At 53.1% G+C, this 14,339-nt stretch overlaps 1 protein-coding gene across 2 annotated transcripts in view; it reads right to left on the bottom strand.

Moving 5' to 3' along the window:
* PUDP (pseudouridine 5'-phosphatase) overlaps nucleotides 1-14,339 on the bottom strand; it is a 72,032-nt gene that overhangs the window by 15,100 nt on the left and 42,593 nt on the right. The window contains exon 3 of one of the 2 annotated variants that reach the window (XM_061138060.1): nucleotides 3,648-3,877. The exons of the other annotated variant lie outside the window; for it this stretch is intronic. Coding sequence (XP_060994043.1) covers nucleotides 3,648-3,877 — 230 coding nt within the window. The remainder of the gene's footprint in view (nucleotides 1-3,647; nucleotides 3,878-14,339) is intronic. 2 annotated transcript variants of the gene reach the window in all.

Below are 14,339 nucleotides of genomic sequence, written 5' to 3'. Positions count from 1 at the left end.
ACTGCTTCCTTATTAGTACCCTGCACCGAGTTCACTCGGTGACGCGCGCAACACCGTAAATTCGCGCTGGCGCCCTGACTCTCTGCGGGGACTTAATCATCGCGTGAAACGCCCTTGAACTCCGAGGCTCGCCACCCCCGCGTGCTGACGCCTGCACTGCGTCAGAGACAGAGCAGCCAGACGCGACCTAAGAGCTCTGTCGTGTCTCCACGGGCCTCTCTGCACCCGCTTCCCGGATTCAGGTGCTAAGCCACTCGGTCGTGTCCAACTCTCCGACCCCAAGGGCTGTAGCCCGCCAGGCTCCTCTGTCCAAGGGATTTCCCAGGCAAGAATACTGGAGTGGGTGGCCATGTCCCACTCCAGGGCATCTTCCCGACCCAGGGATCAAACCTGCATCTCTTAGGTCTCCTGCATTGACAGGCGGATTCCTTACCACTCAGCCACCTGGGAAGCCCCTGCACTCGGGAGCCAAAGTCCAGTACGGAGTGACTGGGCCGCGGGGTGGGACACACCCAGGAGCCTGTCAACACGGCCTTCTTACCACAAGAAGCACGTCCCCAGGGGAAAACCGAAACGCATTAGCTGTTATTTGCGTAGGAAACGGGACAAGAGAGGTTTCCCTCTGCAGGACGAACACCTGCATGAACAGAGGTGGGTGCGGAACAGGGGTAACTGGCGGAGGAACACCGGAAGAGCTGGATTATGCCCAGGCCAGGCGCGCGCTCATCTTCCTCTGACGCATCTGACGCGAACGCCGTCAGGGCGGGCAACAGGGACGGTGAAGCTCCTGTCCTGCAGGCTGGAGCCCCAACCCCTGCCTGCGCCCCTCCTCCCCGCCCATTCGCTGCAACTGTCGTCACGCAAAGCCAGCGACGTGGTCTCCTCGTAAACGCTGCTTGCGCACACACTCGCAAACCCGGAGACACCGTGTTTCCGTGAACAGGGTGCCCGGCGAAGGAAGGGCTGCCTGGAGGCGGAGGCAGGCAGGCAGGCAGCGGCCTCCTCTCTGAACTCCCGCGGCCACACGATTCAGGAGGTGACGGGCCACCATCCTGTCCTCTCAGCTGCCAGGACTGGAAGACAGTGCTCCTGCTGGGAGCCGCCCCGGAAAGGACCAGTCTGCCCAGGGCGGGGCGCCTCGCTGCGCCAGGCTGATCAACAGCAACCTGCAGCGCGTACAGGAGGCGGCCCTTCTAGAAGCCGCTTTATCACCTGAAGGCCTCGACATTAAGTGTGGGCGGTGGTACAGTTCTTAGGAAAAAGAACCCATCTGTGTGGAACCTGTAGCGGGACGCCGAGCCCGCGGACACGCACACGTCCTAACGGAAGCAGCAGAGCCGCACGGCCCCCAGCCCCTGCCCCGCCAGCGCTGCGGCTTCAGCTCCGACTCTGAGGCTTAGCGGCGGGGCCGCGTCCACTACTGAGCTGAACTCGCTGTGTATGTGAATCACTGTCCGTCACTGACACTCAATGATGCTTTCGGCTGCAATGTAATAAAAAATAAAAATATTGGTCTTTGCCCCTGGTATCCGCCAGTCTTCTCTATCCATGAGATTCTCCAGGCCAGAATACTCGAGTGGGGAGTGGGTAGCCATTCCCTTCTCCAGGGGAATCTTCCCGACCCAGGGATGTAACCCGGGTCTCCTGCACTGCAGGCAGATTCTTTACATCTGAGCCGCCAGGGAAGCCCTACTTTAACTTTCCCGCACAGAGCTCCTAAAACCCTTGACACGTCCTGGGCAGTGAGCTCATTTTCCACGTCATTCATAGTAAGTCCCCTTTCAAGCATGCCTGAGTATCCTGGGGCCTAGATGGATTCACGATGCGGGGTGGGGTGGGGTGAGGTGGGGGGGTTGTGGATGGGCTCCTGGTTGTGTCCCACCCCAAGCCCTGATTGGAGGGTGCTACTTATAGCTCACCCCTCATCTCCAGGGCCAGCGAAGGATGCACTGATTTACCAAGGGCCAGTGAATTCACGGAGGCAATGGAGCCTCCACAAAGACCCCTGGAAAACAAGGAGGCCCTTGGAGCTGTTGACAGGCGGGTGCTGGAGGCTGGTGCACCCCAGTGGGCTGAGTGCTCCAGCAGGCCAGCCACCCAGCCCTACCCCACACAGCTCTTCCCCTGCAGGGTTCCTGGGCTGTGTTTATAAACATGTATTTGGCTGCACTGCCTCTTAGCTGTGGCAGGCAGAAGCTTCGCTCTCTGGCTATGGCATGCAGACTCCTAACGACGGCGATGTGGGATCCAGTTCCCTGACCAGGGATCGAACCCAGGCTCCCTGCTCTGGGAGCCCCGAGTCTTAGCCACTGGGCTGCCAGGGGACTTTCGATGAGTTGCATTCTTAAGGTAAGTCAGTGAAGGCAAGCACAGCATCTTCCTGAGTTCTGGGTCATTCTAGTGAATTACAACTGCCGAGGTAGGGGGCTCTGTGGGATCCCCAAGCTTTTGGTCGGCCAGGGAGAACTGCGAGTGGCCCGGATGCCTTCGTTCGTGACTGGCGTGTGGAGTGGGGTACGTCCGGGGGTGGGGGGTGGCCTGAGCCCAGAACCCGAGGTCTGCACTGACTCTGGGGAGCCCGCGTGGTAGGTATATTGAATCATGGGAGACCCGGTGGGGGAAGAGGTTCTGTGTTCCGACTGCCCTTACAGGTTGGACGCAGGAAGTCAGGTCCTGAGCCCCAAAAGCAGGTCATTCAAGAGCACCCCCCATCTCAGCTGCCTCCGGAGGCCGGTTGTGGAGTAACAGTCCTGAGGCTGTGATTTCTGTGGCACCAGGCTGGGTCCCATCACCGGCTCACTGGTTAGAGAGAGGCCACAACAGTGAGAAGACCTTCCAGGGAAACGCTCTTCCCTGCTGCAGTCCCTCACAAGGCACCCGACCCAGGATCCAGGAACCAGCTGGGAACGCCATCACCCCCAATGGATGCACGCCCTGCCTGGCGGGGACACCCGGGGGTCACCAGGAGCAACGCCTCTGGAGAAGCCCCCGGATGCTCTGGAATCCTCACCTACGGACGGCCGAGGCTCCGCCCCGCACCTCGGCAGCCTGGATGCGCCACAAGGCACCACCGCTCGCCGACAGCCTCCCCCAGGCTCAGACACCGCCTCCCCTCCCCACGGGGAGCCCTACCTGATGCAGGGTGGAGCTCCCCCTGCGGCCCCTTCCAGCGGGAGAAACACACAGAAGGCTGGCAACCGCTCAGGGAAAACCAAGGGCCCTCGCGCGCACCAGCTCGGCGGTGACGCAGTATCTCCGAGAAGCGCGCAGGCAGAGGGGCGGCGAGGGTGGCTGACTGACGTCACAATCGCCGAACCGCGCTGCACGTGCGCGTCACAAACGAGGACGCGGGAGACCCGCGTCACTGAAGGCCCCTCCCTGCACGGGGCCCGCCGGCCGCGCTTGGTCAGGTCTAGGCGCCCCGGGACCCACCCGGGCGCCCGGGGCGGTTCTGTCTGGTGGGTGCCTCGGAGCAGTCGCGCTCCCCCCTCCCCCACGAAGTGAAGGGCCGTCCCCGGGCACGGCGCCCCCGCTGCCGCAGTGCCCTCACCCCAGTCTCAGGAGCCGTGCAGCAGCCGTCTGCGTGGACATCGAGAGCCCCCCGACCCGCACCGGGTGTCTCCCCAGTTCCCAGCCGTGCCACGTACCTTGTCGGCGGGAGGAGCCGGAGAGAAGCGGCGCGCGCAGGCCAGGAAGATGTCCGGCTCCGGCTTTCCGCTCCGCACCTCCGGGTCGTCGCCCAGCACCACGTGGTGGAAGAGGCCGAAGAAGTCCTGGTGGCGGCTGGTCTTCAGCTGGAAGGACGCCGTCCCCGAGCTGGTGGCCACGGCGCACGGCACATCGTGCTTGCGCAGATGGCAGATCAGCTTCTCCACGCCTGGGGCAGGGGGAGGGGGGGACCGTCTGGGGTCGGGTGGGCAGGCCTCGGGCAGCCCGCACCCCCACCCCCCCCACCCCCCCCCCCCAGCCTCCTCTGATCTCATCGCTGTCCTCACGGGGCGGGGATGTCAGCTCGGGGCCATCTCCACTGAACACCAACGTGGGAAAGCAGTTCAGGGCGCGGGGATGGCCCTTCCCGGAGGACCAGAGGCGACTGTGCTGGGACGGCCGGTGCTCTGCTCGCCAGCCCTGACGGAGCGAGGGCCTCCCTGCGGCTCAGCGGGTAAAGGATCCACCTGAGCACTATCTACATACAATAGCTAGGACGCGGAAGGAACCTGGATGTCCATCCACAGATGGATGGATAAAGAAGCCGTGGTACATGCACACGGTGGAATATTACTCAGCCATACAAAGGAACACGTTTTAGTCAGTTCTGATGAGGTGGATGAACCTGGAGTCTATTACACAGAGGGAAGTCAGTCAGAAAGAGAAGAAATTATCGTATATTAACACATGCGTGGGACTCTAGAAAGATGGTACTGATGAACTATTTGCAGGGCAGCAGTGCAGACGCACAGAGAGCAGGCTTGTGGACACAGTGGGAGGAGGAGAGGGTGGGAGGAATAGGGCTACATGACCGTATGTAAAACAGACAGCCGGGGGGAATTTGCTGGATGACTCACAGAACTCAACCTGGGGCTCTGTGACAACCTTCAGGGGAGGGGTGGGGTGGGAGGTGGGAGGGGAGCTCAAGAGGGAGGGGACACATGTACACCATGACTGATTGATGTTGATGTAAGGCGGGAATGAAAATATTATTGTAAAGGAATTATCCTTCAATTCAAAATAATAAATTTTAAAAAATAAAAATAAAAAGAATCCACCTGCAATGCAGGAGACACAGGAGATGCTGGATTGATCCCTGGGTTGGGAAGATCCCCTGGAGGAGGAGAATGGCAACCCACTGCGGTATTCTTGCCTGGGAAATTCCATGGACGGAGAAATCGCCTGGTGGGCCACAGTCCACGAGGTCTCAAAAAGTGCTACACAACTGAGTGACTAAAGCTCTACTACTATCAGAGCAAACCCGGGGAGCTGCCAATAAATTTGACAACGTAGAGGAAATGGACAAGTTATTTCGAAAAGAAAGAAGTTCTTTGGAAGAGATCTTTGCCAGCTCACTCAGGAACATAGCGATAATGTAACTAGCCCTAGATCCATGGGAAAGAGACTGAATCTGTAGCTAAGAACCGTCCCAGACTTAGCACCGCAAGCCCTCACTGGCAAACTTAACCAAACATCCCGGGATGAAACAATGCCAATTCTAAGGAAACCTCAGAAAATCACAGGGAACACTTATTTCCCAACTTGCTTTTTTTGAGACCAGCACTTTTCTGATACCGAAGCTGGAGAAAGGCATACAAAAAATTACAGACCCACATGTCTTGTGAACACACACACTTAACCTCACACTGAAGCCAACTTACAACCACAATGAAAGAATTCTACTTGAAGAGTTGCTATGGGGTTGGAACCTGTTATTTCAAAATATTAAAAAGCCACACTATTTAATTAGCTTGCAACAACTAACGACCAATATGTAGAATTACATTAGCTAAATTTCCATAAAAAACCTTCATGGAACTGGTGAATTAAAAGGATGAAAGAATGCCTATGACAAATATACATCCAATAATCACCTTGCCCTGGATGTGGTGATTAAAACTGAATATCAACATGATTTGCATCTAAAATAAAAGGTTCAAGTTGTATGACCCAATAGGAAACCAACATACTAAATATTGGAGCAAATTTAAATATACGCTTTCCTTGAAAACCTACTCAAAAAAGAAATTTTGCTGGAAGAGTTCTCTGATGCTATTGATTATAAAAATTTAAACATAGTTGATGTCATTTTAGCTCATCCTTCAAATACTTCTCATTCTGTGAATACTTTGTAATGCACTAACATTACAGTGCAATACTATACCAAAATAAATACATACAAAGAAGCCTATATTGGAATATAGTCAACATTTTTATCCACAGGGGAATGAATGAAAACGTTTTTGGATGACAATTTTTTTTTTTTTTAAGATTTATAGCTTTTATTGATGCATTTATTTTTGGCTGCATCAGGTCTTAGTCACGGCACGCAGGATCTCTGTTGCAGCGTGCAGACTTCCTCCATAGCTGCATTGCCCTGGTTTAGCTGGCCCACGGCACATGGGAACTTACTTCCCAGACCAGGGAGCAAACCCGTGGCTCCTGTACTGGAAGGAGGATTCCTTACCACTGGAACCCCAGGGGAGTCCGGGAACGACTCTTTTAAAATCAGACGAGCTCCATGAAGATGTCTGAGATGGACACACACATGAGCCCGGAGACAGGGAGGCTGACCACAGCCCGTGGCAAGTCGACCCCGTCTCTGGGGCTCGGTTCTGTCCTGTCATATAGCAACGATTAGGGTTCCTGGTGGTGATGCTGTGAAGGAAAGCCTGTGAAAGGTCCCGCCCATAAAAGCTCACACGGCAAGGTAAGGCCCCACGAGATGGTAGCAGCCCTGGTTGACACCGATCCATCAAATTTAGGTTACAGTCACTCATCAGTCATGCAAATCTCCTGACATTAACACACTACTGCCCGATTCCTTCAAAAACTTTTGTGTCCTTTAAATATTGTACGCTGACTTTTTCTCAGTCTCTCTGCGACAAAGAAGACTAGAAACATGACGGGACTTCTGTCCTGCACAGAAGCTTATTAATTAGGTACATAAATAACACCCAGCCAGCAGACAGCTGGTAGCCTCGAGGTGCTCAACTGGGTTTCACGGCTGGGCACAGATAGATCGCTCTTGCTACAAAGAATGAGCACTCCCAGGAGTGATCTACAGGGAAGGGGAGAAGAAACGTTGAGGATCAGGGATGCTGAGAGGTGTTTCTGTCCGACTTCATCCGAGAGGCCTCGGGCTGGTGAGGAGAGACACGGAGGCTGCCCAGAAAGTGGGTCTGCACACGCAAGAGCCAGGAAAGTGGGTCTGAACACGGAAGCATGCAGAGGAGGTCGACAGGGGACACGGGTTCTCTCAGCTGCTGCCCTAGAACTCAGGTGCTGGGGGGCTGTATCCAGCAGCCCCCTGGCTAGCTCAGGAGTCCTTTGTGACACTTCACCTGAACTGGGGGACGCGTTGTGGCTGGGAGCAGAGAGGACGTGGCGGGAGGAGACACCGCCCAGGGATGGGCTCGGCACGCATCCCGGGACCCGCGGAGCAGCCGCGGAGTCGAGTCCAGAGTCCTGCGGGGAGGCGGCGGGGCGAGCGTTCGGTGGACGGAGCCACGGGGGGGGGGGGGGGCGGGGCAGGGGGGAGAGCAGACACCACGCCGTCCTGGCACGGGCTTCACCGGCCCGGACCTCCAACCCGAGCATTGCTGGACACGAGGCTCGGTCCCTCCTCCTCGCAGCCCTCGTGTGGAAGGGAGACCACTTCTCCTGGATGGTGGCCTTGCCACTGCCTGGGAGGTGACTGGCTGTCATGTGGAGGCACAGGTCACAGGGGACGCCTGCAGGCCAGTGGGTCCAGTGGCGGGCCCCGAAAGGGAGGTGAGGCCCTCACCCCTGGGGCTTCTGACCGTGAACTGACCCGGGACAATGAGGGTCTGTGTAGAGGTGAGGTCCTCACCCCTAATGCTTCTGACTGTGAACTGACCTGGGACATGACTCTGAGCAGAGGTGAGGTTCTCATCCCTGATGTTTCTGAACGTGAACTGACCTGGGACAATGAGGGTCTGTGCAGAGGTGAGGTCCTCACCCCTGGGGCTTCTGAATTGAGCTGACCTGGGACAATGAGGGTCTGTGTAGAGGTGAGGTCCTCACCCCTGATGCTTCTGTGAACTGACCTGGGACGTGGCTCTGAGCAGAGGTGAGGTCCTCATTCCTGATGCTTCTGACTGTGAACTGACCTAGGAAGTGGGTCTGAGCAGAGGTGAGGTCCTCACCCCTGGGGCTTCTGACCATGAACTGACCTGGGACGTGGGTCTGTGCAGAGGTGAGGTCCTCACTCTTGATGCTTCTGAATGTGAACTGACCTGGGACATGGGTCTGAGCAGAGGTGAGGTCCTCACCCCTGGGGTTTCTGACCGTGAACTGACCTGGGACATGGGTCTGTGCAGAGGTGAGGTCCTCACCCCTGGGGTTTCTGACCGTGAACTGACCTGGGACATGGGTCTGTGCAGACGTGGGGTCCTCACCTCTGAGGTTTCTGAACGTGAACTGACCTGGGACAGTGAGGGTCTGTGCAGAGGTGAGGTCTTCACCCCTGGCGCTTCTGAATTGAGCTGAGCTGGGACAATGAGGGTCTGTGCAGAGGCGATGAAGGACCTTCAGAATGAGATCAGCATGGATTTAGGGTCAGCCCTAAACCCAGTGGGACTTCCCAGTTGGCGCGGCGGTTAAGAATCTGCCTGCCAATGCAGGAGACACGGGAGATTCAGGTTGGATCCCTGGGTCGGGAAGATTCCCCTGAAGAAGAAAATGGCAACCCACTGCAGTATTCTTGCCTGGAGAACCCCATGGACAGAGGAGCCTGGCGGGCTACGGTCCATGGGAGTCGGAAAGAGAGAGCCTGAGCAACGCACGCATGCACGCTGAACCCAGTGACGTCTGCCTTCCTCTGCTCCAGCTGTTGTCACGCGGCCCCACCGGCCTGGCTGCTGTGTAAACACAGGAATCTGTTTCTCACAGGTCTGCAGGCTGCCATAGAGACCAAGGCGCCCAGATGCCCAGGGTCTCCTGAGCAGGCCCTCTTTCTGGCTCACGGCCACCTGCCTTGGGTCCTGATGTGGGCAGGTTGGGGGGGTGAGCGAGCCCTGCGGGGCCTCTCGCAGAAGGGTGCTAATCCCATTCCTGGGGCGCCACCCTCATGAGTTCACCACCCCTCAACTGGGTCACCTCCAAATGCAGTAACACCGTGGGTCAGGACCTCAACTATATGAACTCGGAGAGACCCACAGACGTTCCTAACACAGCAACTGAGGCCCTTAGTAACTGGTGTCCTCACAAGAGAAGAAGGGGCAACGGGCACAGAGGAGAAGCCATGTGAAGGTGGAGAGAGGCGGCCACCAGCCCAGGGACGGACACCTGGAGCCCCCAGAAGCTGGAAGAGCAAGTACAAAAAATATGGGAGACCCTGTAGGTTAAATGATCACTCACAAAAGGAGAGCTGCTTAACCACAAAACCAGGCAGGCTTTACTCAGTTCAGTCACTCAGTCGTGTCGGACTCTTTGCGACCCCGTGGACTGCAGCACGCCAGGCCTCCCTGTCCATCACCATCTCCTGGAGTTTACTCAAACTCATGTCCATCGAGTTGGTGATGCCATCCAGCCATCTCATCCTCTGTCGTCCCCTTCTCCTCCCACCTTCAATCTTTCCCAGCATCAGGGTCTTTTCCAATGGGTCAGTTCTTCCCATCAGGTGGGCAGAGGATTGGAACTGAGTGGCAAAAGCGTGGGACGGAAGCAGGAGACTTGCCCCCTCACAATAAAAGGCTGGTGGCATGAGGCCTGCGTCCCGCCCAGTGAGCTCAGAGATTTAGTCATGCTCTCCACACATGAACAGACAATACCTTGTGGACGAGCTTGACCATGCAAGACAAGAAAACTCCCCTGCTGAAGGAGGAGCTGATGATGGAAGCCTGACATCTACTCAAGAATGAGGAAAAAGGTGGTCTCCTCCTCCTCCCTACTTTTCTTTTGATTATACAACTGTGGCCCGCCAAGTTCTCGGGGCGTGACAAGTCACATCCACCTGCTTGTAAGCCTCACAGGCCTCTTATTCTAATTAACCACATCTTATGTACCACTTTGCTCTCTCTGAACTCCTCTCTGTACTGTGACAGAAAGGACTCTGGTACCGGAGCTCTTCGGAGCCCCCCGAAACAACATCCGAGCTGACACTTCTGCCCCTTCAAAGGGCACGCTGAGCAATGCCTGCATTTTAACCTCACTACGGATTTCTAATCAGCCACTTTGGAATGGCATGACCACAGGCCACAAGCTCGAGCTCACATTCCAGGGCAGATAAAGGGGATAACCTCCTGCTGACTCACTCTGAGGGCCATTCTGCTTTCAGCTGTGGTGTCTGGCTCTTTGCGACCCCATGGACTGCAGCCCACCAGGCTCCTCTGTCCCTGGGATTCTCCAGGCAAGAATACTGCAGCGGGTAGTCATTCCCTGCTTCAGGGGATCTTCACAAACCAGGGATTGAACCCGGGTCTCTTTCATCTCCTGCAATGGCAGTGGGGGGTTCCTCACCACTGGCACGACCTCAACGGTGGATCTTTGTGACCCAGGGTTCCCGCATTGCAGGCAGGATCATTTATCGTCTGAGCCACCAGGAAAGTCACCCTCAAGAGTGGGGCGGGTGGAGGAGGAGCTAAGATGGTGGAGGAATAGGACGGGGAGACCACTTTCTCCCCCACAAATTCATCAAAAGAACATTTGAATGCTGAGCAAACTTCACAAAACAACTTCTGGCCGCTAGCAGAAGACATCAGGTGCCCAGAAAAGCAGCCCATCGTCTTTGAAAGGAGGTAGGACAAAATATAAAAGATAAAAAGAGAGACAAAAGAGCTAGGGACGGAGACCCATCCCGGGAAGGGAGTCGTAATAGAGAAAGTTTCCAAACACCAGCAAACCCTCTCATTGGCGGGTCTAGGGGAAGTTTTTGAATCTTGGAGGGCAACCTGACAGGGAAGAAAAATAAATAAAACCCACAGATGACGTGCTTAAAAGCAGAAAAGTACCCCAGATGCCCGCATCCACCACCAGCAAGTGGGGGCCGAACGGAGAGGAGTGGGCGGCATTGCTTAGGGCAAGGACTGGGCCTGAATGCCCTGAGGGCAATCGGAGGGAGCTAACTTGAGATAGCAACTTAAACTGTGGGATAGCAAGAGAGAGAGAAAATTAACCAGCCCGAACAGGCTGTGGGCCGGTTCGCAGAACAAAAGCGGGCCTGTTCGCAGAACAAAGGAAGAACTGAGTGATCCCAGAGAAGAGCTAGCAGGCAGCGGACTGGCCCATCCCCCGCCGGAGGTAGGAGGCAGGGGGGAGGGGGAAGGGGCAAAGTCGGCCCCAGAGACGGCACCCCCTACCAAACTGCAAACAGGCTCCCAGTTTCTAACCAAAGACTTCCTGAGATTCTGGATGGTTGACATCTGCCAGGAGGGTCGCTAGAGACCAGACAAAAGGCGCACGCACCCAACTGTCCCGCGCGGAAACTGAGGCTGGGCCCACAGAGGGGATAAGGCGCACCGCACCCGGGGAGAGTGCGCCCGTCAAGCTCCTGGCTGCCTGAGCTGCTCCAGGCGGGGAAGGCACAAAACGCAGGCACAGCTGAGTCCGTGCTTTTGTGGAATACCCGAAAACTGGAACCACTCGCAACTCAGGGCCCGCTCCATACAGAGCAGCCGGGAGCCTGAGCAGTGTAGACGGGGAGAGCACACACCCGTGAGCGGGGGCAAACCCAGTGTGGCCAGAACACTGTGAGAGCTACTCACACACAGTGATTATCTGTCTGCAGTGCCCCTTCCCCCTATCCCCCCCTTCAGCACACACCCGTGAGTGGGGCAAAGCCAGTGTGGCCGGAACACTGCGAGTGCTCCCCACACCCGCCAGTGACATTTGTCTGCAGCGCCCCCCCCCTCCCCGCAGCAGGACTGAACCAGCGAACCTGAACAGGAGACCACCTCCGCCCGCCTGTGTCAGGGTGGAAATTAGACACTGAAGAGACCTGCAAACAGAAGCCAAATACACAAAGGGAACCGCTTCAGAAGGGACTGGTGCAACAGATTAAAATCCCTGTAGGTAACACCGACTACACCGGAAGGGGCCTGTAGATATAGAGAAGTGTAGCTGGAACGAGGAGCTATCTGAAACTGAGCCGAACCCACACTGACCGCAACAGCTCCAGAGAAATTCCCAGATATATATTTAGTTTTTTTGTTTGTTTGTTTAATTAAAAAAATTTTTCTTTTTTTATTTTTTCTTTTTTCTTTTTAAATTCCCTATTACTCCTCTATTACTCCTTAACTTCCATTTTCATATATTTTTACTATGTTTTTAATTTAAAAATTTTTTAAAATTTTTTTCTCTTATTTTTTTTAAAGTCCTCTATTAATCCTTAATTTTCATTTTTATTTCACAATAACCTTGCAAAAAAAAAAAAAAAACAAAAACGGCAGCCCTATTTTTAAACCAAACTTCATGTATATTTCTTAAATTTTTTGTGTTTTTGTTTTAATATTGTATTTTTAAGAGTCTAACCTCTACTCTAGATTTTTAATCTTTGTTTTTCAGTATATCAATTTTGGACATTGAAGAATCCAATATTCAGTTCCCATTTTTACTCAGGAGTGTGTTGATTACTCTCTCCCCCTTTGACTCTCCATTTTCTCCCCCACATCACCTCTATTTCCTCCTTTCCCCTTCTCTTCCCAATCCAATTCTGTGAATCTTTGTGGGTGTCTGGCCTACAGAGAACACTTAGGGAACAGAGAACTGTGTAGATCTGTCTCTCTCCTCTTGAGTTCCCCTTTTTCTCCTCCTGCTCATCTCTATCTCTCTCCTCCCTCTCCTCTTCTTCATGTAACTCTGTGAACCTCTCTGGGTGTCCCTAACAGGGGAGAATCTTTTCACCATTAACCTAGAAGTTTTATCATCAGTGCTGTATAGTTGTAGAAGTCTTGAGGCTACTGGAAGAATAAGACTGAAATCCAGAGGCAGGAGACTTAAGCCCAAAACCTGAGAACACCAGAAAACTCCTGACTACAGGGAAGGTTAAGTAGTAAGAGATCATCCAAAAGCCTCCATACCTACACTGAAACCAACCACCACCCAAGAGCCAATAAGTTCCAGAACAAGACAGACCACGCAAATTCTCCAGCAACACAGGAAAATAGCCCTGAGAGTCAACATACAGGCTGCACACCTAACACATAGACCCATCTCAAAACTCACTACTGGACACTCCACTGCACTCCAGAGAGAAGAAATCCAGCTCCACCCACCAAAACACCGACACAAGCTTCTCTAACCAGCAAACCTCGACAAGCTACACACCCAGCGCCACCCACTGGGAGAAACCTCCACAATAAAAAGGAACCACAGACCACCAGAATACAGAAAGCCCACTCCAGACACAGCAATCTAAACAAGATGAAAAGGCAGAGAAATACCAAACAGGTAAAGGAACATGAAAAATGCCCAAGTCAAACAAAAGACGAGGAGATAGGGAATCTACCTGAAAAAGAATTTAGAATAATTATAATAAAAATGATACAAAATCTTGAAAACAAAATGGACTTACAGATAGCCTGGAGACAAAGATTGAGAAGATGCAAGAAATGTTTAATAAGGACCTAGAAGAAATAAAAAAAGAGTCAATTAAAAATGAATAATGCAATAAATGAGATAAAAAACACTCTGGAGGGAACCAAGAGTAGAATAATGGAGACAGAAGATAGGATAAGTGAGGTAGAAGATAAAATGGTGGAAATAAATGAAGCAGAGAGGAAAAAAGAAAAAAGAATCAAAAGAAATGAGGACAACCTCAGGGACCTCTGGGACAATGTGAAATGCCCCAACATTCGAATCATAGGAGTCCCAGAAGAAGAAGACAAAAAGAAAGGCCATGAGAAAATACTCGAGGAGATAATAGCTGAAAACTTCCTAAAATGGGGAAGGAAATAGTTACACAGGCCCAAGAAACCCAGAGGGTCCCAAACAGGATACCCAAGGCGAAACACCCCAAGACACATATTAATCAAATTAACAAAGATCAAACACAAAGAACAAACATTAAAACCAGCAAGGCAGAAACAACAAATAACACACAAAGGGATTCCCATAAGGATAACAGCTGATCTATCAATAAAAACCCTCCAGGCCAGAAGGGAATGGCAGGACATACTGAAAGTAATGAAAGAGAATAACCTACAACCTAGATTACTGTACCCAGCAAGGATCTCATTCAGATATGAAGGAGAATTCCAAAGCTTTACAGACAAGCAAAAGCTGAGAGAATTCAGCACCACCAAACCAGCTCTTCAACAAATGCTAAAGGATCTTCTCTAGACAGGAAACACAGAAAGGCTGTATAAACGTGAACCCAAAACAACAAAGTAAATGACAACGGGACCACACCTATCAATAATTACCTTAAATGTAAATGGGTTGAACGCCCCAACCAAAAGACAAAGACTGGCTGAATGGATACAAAAACAAGACCTCTATATATGCTGTCTACAAGAGACCCACCTCAAAACAAGGGACACATACTGACTGAAAGTGAAGGGCTGGAAAAAAATTTTCATGCAAACGGAGACCAAAAGAAAGCAGGAGTCGCAATACTCATATCAGATAAAATAGACTTTCAAATAAAGGATGTGAAAAGAGAAAAAGAA

The sequence above is a fragment of the Dama dama genome, chromosome X (assembly GCF_033118175.1).
Source record: "Dama dama isolate Ldn47 chromosome X, ASM3311817v1, whole genome shotgun sequence".
NCBI lineage: Eukaryota > Metazoa > Chordata > Mammalia > Artiodactyla > Cervidae > Dama > Dama dama.
The sequence above is the reverse complement of the archived record's forward strand: the minus strand, read 5'-3'. Positions and strand labels throughout refer to the sequence as shown.